General features: G+C 39.9%; 1 protein-coding gene across 1 annotated transcript; it reads left to right on the forward strand.

Moving 5' to 3' along the window:
- Nucleotides 1-242: 242 nt before the first annotated feature.
- Nucleotides 243-8,118, forward strand: LOC117477500 (C-type lectin domain family 4 member E-like). Its single transcript, XM_034124169.1, has 9 exons — nucleotides 243-325; nucleotides 514-591; nucleotides 6,531-6,644; nucleotides 6,792-6,848; nucleotides 6,958-7,029; nucleotides 7,211-7,270; nucleotides 7,392-7,543; nucleotides 7,639-7,760; nucleotides 7,852-8,118. The coding sequence occupies exons 1-9, from the start codon at nucleotides 262-264 to the stop codon at nucleotides 8,021-8,023; spliced, it is 891 nt and encodes a 296-aa protein (XP_033980060.1). The 5' UTR covers nucleotides 243-261; the 3' UTR covers nucleotides 8,024-8,118.

Below are 8,118 nucleotides of genomic sequence, written 5' to 3' on the forward strand. Positions count from 1 at the left end.
GTATTTGTGAAGAAATCCAAATAAATTGACAAAAATGTTCACAAATATAATTTTACTGAAGTTATCTTGACTAAACAATTAAAATCAAATCACTTTTTTATTTAGCTGGCAGTAAAATACAAACCAATAACTCCTATAACATTTGTTAGATTTTGAGGAACTCTGTATAAAGCCCTCCCCCAGCATTTTCTTAATTTAACAGTGTGCAGTGAAGAGTTCCTTTAGTTCCCTTTTAAAGACACTGATGATCACAGCGATAAAATGCCTGAAGCTGAAGTTTTGTACTCTGATGTAAAGTTCAAAAGAGACAAGGGAAATACTCATGGTGAGTCCTATAATTATCTATCTAATTATCTATCTATGTATCTATGTATCTATTCCTAAAAACAAAAACCTACCTTTTCTAAAAAAGAAAAGACGCATGTGTTTCTGTCATTTGAGTGAAATGTGAATGTGTACATATTCAGAGCTCATTTAACAGAAAGTTGGGTTGTTTCGTGGTTTGTGTTGCAGGCAACGCTTCCTCACCGCATGAAACCACTTACTCTGAAGTCAGGATCTTGAAGAAGCAGCCATCCACAGAGCTTCCTGGTGAGTGATCAAAAACTATTTTATAAATAAGAAAGGCGAACAGGAAAGTGACCTCCAGTCAGTTGAGTCAGAATGCAACTGCCACTGAAAAACGTCTGAAAAAATGTCTGAATAAAACTGTGTATCTACTTATCATCTATTTTACAGTTGAGTGCTCAGTCCTTGAAACAAACAAAACATATATTAAACAAAACAAACAAACAGCTTGTACCTTAAGAAAGATTTGGTTGTGTACACAAATAAATATTACAGTAAAGAAACAATATACTAAAATAAATTTGCTTGGTAAAATGTGTATTCCTACTAAAGTAAAATAAAAATATTGCATCCTGATGTGTCAGTTTAAAAACCTTCCATGTTTGGACTTTATTAATGCTGTAAAAAAAAAAGAGAATAATACTGTATGTGGAAGGTTAGGGTGACATTTTTACACTTTTGTTATAAAGAAAAAAAATCTTTCATGTCAGGGTTTAGTAAGTTACTGTAAAATGTGTTGATGAAAAAAATACAAGTTTTAGAAAAAAATAAGGAACTGAACAAGAGGAAAGGATATAAGTGTTAAGTCATCTGTTTGACTTGTTTCCCGTTTGTTGTGTTCCGTCAAATATGTTAGTTTTGTCATGTTTGTGATTGTCATGTTCATGTTTCATGTTAGTTTAGTTTATGTTCCACTTCTTGTTTTATTTTGTACTCACAAAAATCTATCTATTAAAAGAAAGGACACATACAAAATCAAATTCTGAAACTAAGACAAGTCTGTAGGACGGCAGTAAGCAGAGGTCTGGGTGGAGGATGTTCCTGATCGCCGTTTTGCTTTCTCCAGCACCTCGGGGGGTCCAGGTGGATGGCAGCTCTGTCCTGATGATCCGCTGGGGTTAGGGGTCCTTCTCCAGCAGATCCATTTCTCCAGAATTGTCCTAATTACAGAGAAAAACAAGAGAAAAAAAGTGAATTAATCATATTAAACACAGGGTTGCAAAAGTATTATTGCAAAATGTAACTCCAAGCATTTCAGACAAACAATCCCTAAAGGATCATTTAAAATGATGTACTGATTGGTTTTTTTTAAACTAAAGAGATGAAATGACAGTCACACTTGCATCCCTTTGACAGCACTGCACAAACTAACATCAAGCTAAAGGCTGCTCTCTATTTTTGACTGTCTTATTATTATGGGATTAGGATAAATTAAATAAACTTTAACCTAAATAAAAAATGATCAAATCTGGTGGAAATATTTAAAATAGGCTTTTCTTTTAGCCCTACCTCAAAGCAGCATGAGCTGAATACAAAGGTTGTAATGTTGTCCCCAAGTTTAATAAACAGTAAAACATTGCTAAATGTCAGAGAAATAAATAAAGCAAACAGCAGCTACACGTCAGGGTAGCATTTTATAAATTCCACCGTACTGGAGGCTATACCGGTCTAAATGTTTTCACTTTGGTCTATTTATGTAATATAAAATATAACTTATCTATAACAGAGCCTCTGTATGACTTTAGTAAACTTCTGAATTGAATTAAGAATAAGTGCAGTACGTCCAGCTAGTTAGCGCCACTTAAGTCACGTATTTATTTGTATTATTTAACGAAAATGTACGTTTGAATGCCCCTTGGGTTTGACGTGTGTGACGTTAGTTAATTTAAAGTAAGTTAAAACCCGATACTCACATTTATTAGTGATTCCTCCGCTTGCTGCTGCTTTTAAATCCACTCTGCTGGGGAGACCGGAAGCCATTTCATTTGAAAAAAATTCAATCTTCACTGCACTTCATTGCACCCTGGGATATGGTAGACCGCGAAGGATACATCAGATGTATCCTTCAAATCCGGGAAAATAAGGCCATCGTTTAAGAGACTCAGTGTTTTTATGTGAGCGCTTTACTTTTGACATTTTGTTATATCCTCTGAAAGAGTGATTTTGTTTTTTCAAGTAAAGATTATTTTCTTCAAACCTTTTTTGTCTCTGGGTTGTGCATTTGAGTCCTCATACTATTGAGTTAAGGTTCCTAACAGAACGAACTGGCCAGTATGGACTCAGCCAACCCTAAGACGCTCCAGACCGCGCTGTCCGCACAGGGAAACATCATCCATCAGCACCAGGAGCAGCTAAAAACCATTAGCCATGGAGTGAAAGACCTTTCAGAACGCCAGGAGGATTTCCAAACCTCTGTCACCTCACAGGTGAACCATCTGGCAGCACAGCTCCACAGAGTCCTCACTCACATGCCTATGAGCCGGCGGGGAGAGCCTTTCCCACTGGGGTCCGTGCACACTCTACACGTGGTATGGCTGTGTCGAGAGCCTTGTTCAACGGCGTGAGTGTGGAGGACATATGCACGGCGGCGTCTTGGTCTACGCCAGGCCCGTTCATAAGGTTTTATCTTTTGGACATGTCGGGCTCCTTTTCATCGTCTGTGCTTGCTGGGGCAACACAGGACTGGTGAAAGGAGAGGGGCTGTGGGTCAGTAAGCTGTATCTGACCCCCTTGGACATAATGCACTTACGTTTTCCCATGCTCCTTAGGGACCTGGGAAACGTGGTGCGCAGTAAGCCCCATACAGGGCTGGAAGCAGGCGGGGAGAGCCTTCCCCACTTATGGCGCGTTTCCACTACACGGCCTCGCTCGGTATGGCTAGGCCTTGTTAGGACCGGCTCACTTTATGCTGCATTTCCATTACAGTTTAGGAACTGGGGTAGTAACTATAGTAACGCAGTGTAGGTGGAGCCGTGATGTCATCTTCAATGAGAACCCCAGAAAAACAACACAGCCGTTAGCTGTTAGCACTCAAGCTCACAGCTCCTCATATCTGTTCAGAAACTAGACAAAAGTTAAACAAGTACAAACCACAGACTGCCTGTGTCATGGCGAATACAGTCGCTGGTTTATTTATGTCTGTATAGGCCGTTGTTGTGAGTGTGGACGGTCAGAGCATATACTGCGTTAGCTTAGCCAATCTCCATTTAGAAAACACGCATTTTAAAAGGTTTTTCACCTGCCGTCTGTCTGCAGACTTGTCAAAGCATTAAACCGGTATCAGTATGTTGTTACTTCGGCATCATTTTGAATTGAATTGAATTACAATTAAATCACGGTCAAATATGTTCATTTTGTTGTAGTTGTAGCCCCCTTGCCAGCGATCCTCTCTCTAGTTTAGCATACTCAGCCCGACTCAGCCTGGTTGTTCCTGGCCCTAGAACCACAATTTTATGGGGCCAGAAAAACTGTGAATTAGGACCCGCTAGCCGGTACTAGGCCAAGTGGAAACGCAACCAAAAACGGGCCGCTGACGTCACAGCTCTCTTAAACGGGGCTCCGCCTCTGCAGTGGAAACGCGCCATAAGGTCTGTGCACACTCTACACGAGGTAAGCATGTGAGTGTGGAAGACATAGTACATTTACGTTTTCCCATGCTCCTTAGGGACCTGGGAAACGTGGTGCGCAGTGTGTAGTCACTTGCGCTGGCACCTGCAGGGTGGAGCTATGGGCTTATTCAGACCAATTAGGCTCTACTCAGCCAAGTAAGCTGCGGCCCCGACTTCTCCGCGGTCACAACCGGGTGATAGGATGCTGGGGTGCGATGGCTGTTAACCAAAGGCCGGTCAGGGGCAGTGTGGTGGGGCGATGTGTGGGGCAACAGGGCGTTTATTCATCGGAGCCTGTGTCTGATAGAACGGGGGGTTACGTATTGTAACCCTAGTTCTATAAGCACAGGCGGAGCCCTTGAGCTAGGGGCCCTGTCTTCCCTATGCCGCTCGCTGAAGAGGGTGTAGGATGACAGTCAGGAGTAGGGATGGGTATCGAGAACCGGTACTAAGTCAGTACCGGTACCTGATTGGACGGTATTGGTATACCGTTAAGCCGCTGGACAAACGGTGCTGCTATCGGTATATGAATTACGCTACTTCCTTAGTTTAAACAATTCTGGTTGGTTGGGAACCCTCATCCCGTGTGACGTATCCGGTTTGAGTACCACTCTGATTGGCCACTGTGAATGCCACTCGTCATCTCTCCTAACAGCGCTCTTATTATTGTGAGACTCCCGGGGGCAGACCATAGGGGCAGACGCAACATCTTGCTAGAAACAGCGTCTCAAGGCTTCTTAACATTTAACAACCTATTAATGATACATACCCACTTAACGGGAAAAACTCAGCTAACAGACGATATTAACCATTTTACCTACACGGAACCAAGAGTCTAAATCAACAACACTTAGCAAAATAGGCTAACGGGGCTAACGGGGCTAACGTCATTTTATCATAAAAACGGTTAATCCAATGTCTCTGTGTAACTTTAAAATGATTACTGATAATCCATCATTACAATTATAAATAATTAACGCAATAAATGGATTATAATGGTTATATTATATATATATTAGCCGACCGGAGCTTCTGGTTTAGGAGGTGCGCACGCAGCGTCTCGTTTTAACTGAATAATGGTCATGTTTACATGGATTTATGAACTGCCCCTAATTACCGCTCCCCTTCCAGAGACACACTGTCAAACACACTAAGTTACATTAAATAATAAATACAAATAAATTACAATAAAATGACTGTTGTTTAATCTTCACATTTTGTAATCATGTCTATAATTTTGAGCACCAAATTATTGAAAAGTATCGATAAGAGTATAGAAAAATACCGGTACCTAACGATACCCATCAGGAGGTGTAGCTGCCTTATATGCGCGCGCATTCAGGTAGGCTCGCCCTGATTGGCCGGCTACGTTTATACAACTTCAGTATGTGAACGCTCGCATGTCATTGATGAGAGTAGTACCCATAGAGTCCAGTAGAGGACTCCGCCTGTGCTTATAGAACTAGGGTTACAATACGTAACCCCCCGTTTGTTCATATATCATTCAAAGCCTGACTTGTATAGCATTTTATTTATATATTTAACATCTGCATTGAAAAAACATTTGACTATAAGGTCCAAAAAAAGGAAACTCATTTTTGAACCAGGTTTTATGTGAACGTGTCAAATGTGGTTTTACTGTAATAGCATTTTTAAAACTTTTTTTAAAAAGGTCTAGGGTTTGGACTGGTTGATTCCTTTCTTCAAATTTATTTCAGCTGCTCATTTGCATTTTTCAACATTTCAAATAAAGTTGTGACACAAAAATAAATTGTCATTGATATTTGCCAACTATATGTTTTCAAATTACTAGCTAGAAATGCAATGTCTTATTTTATTCATATACTTTCTAACCAGAAATGTCCACGTCAGCAGTACTCACATCAAATCTTCCAGTTGTATATCTATATTCTTAAGGTTCTTATTGCGTGATTTATAGAGCATTTTAGATTTGTTTTGTGACTGTTGACAGTATTTTTCAGATTTTTGGAGTGATAATGGAGATAGTGAAAATATGCTCTGTAATGGACTGCATTTTTATAAAATGTCCAAAAAAGGAAACTGGTTTTTGAACCAGGCAGTAGGGTGTGAACATGTGAATTAAGGTTTTACTGATATAGCGTCTTAAAAGTTCAACACACAAGGAGCAAAACTGTTTTTCTTTGCATTTTAAAAGATAATATGATTACAGGGCATACAAAATAAAGGATAAAGAACAACAATATTCAGAAAAATAAAAGTCTTCAAATAAAATAAGGTCAAGAAAATGACTATGATTTATTATCATACTATTATTTGTAACAGATGTCATAACAGATACATATTTGTGAGGCTTTAAATAGGAGTACAAATCTAAGGGAAATGTTCATAAATATCACACTTTCCCAAAGCTGGGGAGAGCATGCTAAGACAGAAGGGCATCAGGTGTAAAGAATCTCACCATCACACAGGAGGGAAAACACAAAGACAGGGAGTAAACACAGACATAGGGGGTGAAAAACTAGAAATGGGAATAGTAACAAGGAATATTTAACTTAATGTAAAGACATGTCTCTCTCTTGTTCTCCTCAACAGATACCCAACAGCAATCTGAGTCAGGTCCACGATGTAGAGTCACCTCAGAGAGAGCGGCTGTGTTTGTTCTCAGCGTTCTCCTGGCAGCTTCTCTCATCGCCCTCGCACTGACCTGTGAGTTTGCTCTCTTCTCCTTTGTATTTCAATTATTACCTAGATCTGCCCTTATGATAATCCTCACTCTAAATTGGAATGATTCTCCACTGATGAACATACTACTATTCTACAAACCATAATGTATTTCTCTTTTTTAACCATCAGTGTATAAAAACAACCAAACCAAAGAAAGTCTTTGGGCTGTGGAAAATAATCTCAAAGGTTGTTTTAACTCATTTTGTAATAACACTCATATATTATCATTATATATCTCTAAAATAATAACCTTCACCCTAAATTGACCTTGGAATGTTTTGCCTCTGATGGATAGTGAACTCTACAAACTATACGATTCTCCAAAAGATGATAGATGAGTGTGACGCTGAGATAAAAAACCTCACAGGTAAACTTTGTCCACATCCAGATCTCTTTCAAATGTTTTAACACTCTTATTGTTCTGTTAAATATTCATCTTTGTGTCTCTTCTCGACTGAGTGAACCATGGAAGAGTTTTGACCTCTGTTCAGGTTCTCAAGAGACACCTCTGACGAAAGTGAAATCTTTTGTATCTTTTTCCCAAACAGAGAGATTCTCTGCAGTAAAACCATGCAAACCGGAGTCACCAAAGTGCCCTGAAGTAAACAGTCAGTGATGGATTTACTTTCTCACATGTTTGCATCTTCTGATGATGAAGTCACAGATTGTCACACACACAAAACAGATGTGTATCACCTGAATAAAGACTTTGCTCTGATCTCTTTAAAGGGGACTCATGTCCAAAATGTCCAGTCGGCTGGGAGCGTCATGGAGGGAAATGCTATAATTTCTCCACCTATACAGCAACCTGGACAAGGAGCAGAGATGAATGCAGATGTAAAGGAGGAGATCTGGTTAAGATAGAGAGCAGAGAGGAGCAGGTATAACACACTGCTGCAGGGTCACGATTCACCACTTTGTTTCTGCAGTAGTTAGCACAGAGAAGTTATTCAACATATTTGTTTTTGCTGTCCAGGAATTCCTGGAGCAGAAAGTGAGAGATATAATGACTGCAGATGAGGACAAGTTCTGGATCGGACTGACGGACTCAGAGACAGAGGGAACATGGCTGTGGACAGACGGATCAGCACTGGACAGGTTTGATTGTTGTAAACAAATTATTTGTCAATTTCCAATATCAGAGTCATCACTTTAATTATAACACGTCTTTCTATTCCAAATATCTCAGTTTGAAGTTTTGGAGCGGAACTGAGCCAGACAACTATGCAGAGGTCCATTCTGATGGAGAGGATTGTGCGAGGATGGGGGAGAGAGGCAAAGCAGCACACGTGATGTGTTGGTTTGATGTATGCTGTGAAAACCCTCACAAAAGTATCTGTGAGAAACCAGAAGAACCTTGACAGTTGAAGTGTGTCTGAAAACAGTTCAGCTTAAGTCTCGCTCAGCATGTTTAAAGCTCATGATCAAATAAATAAATTCGGTCCTGCAAACAGAA

This window comes from Trematomus bernacchii, unplaced genomic scaffold, assembly GCF_902827165.1.
Source record: "Trematomus bernacchii unplaced genomic scaffold, fTreBer1.1, whole genome shotgun sequence".
Taxonomy (NCBI): domain Eukaryota; kingdom Metazoa; phylum Chordata; class Actinopteri; order Perciformes; family Nototheniidae; genus Trematomus; species Trematomus bernacchii.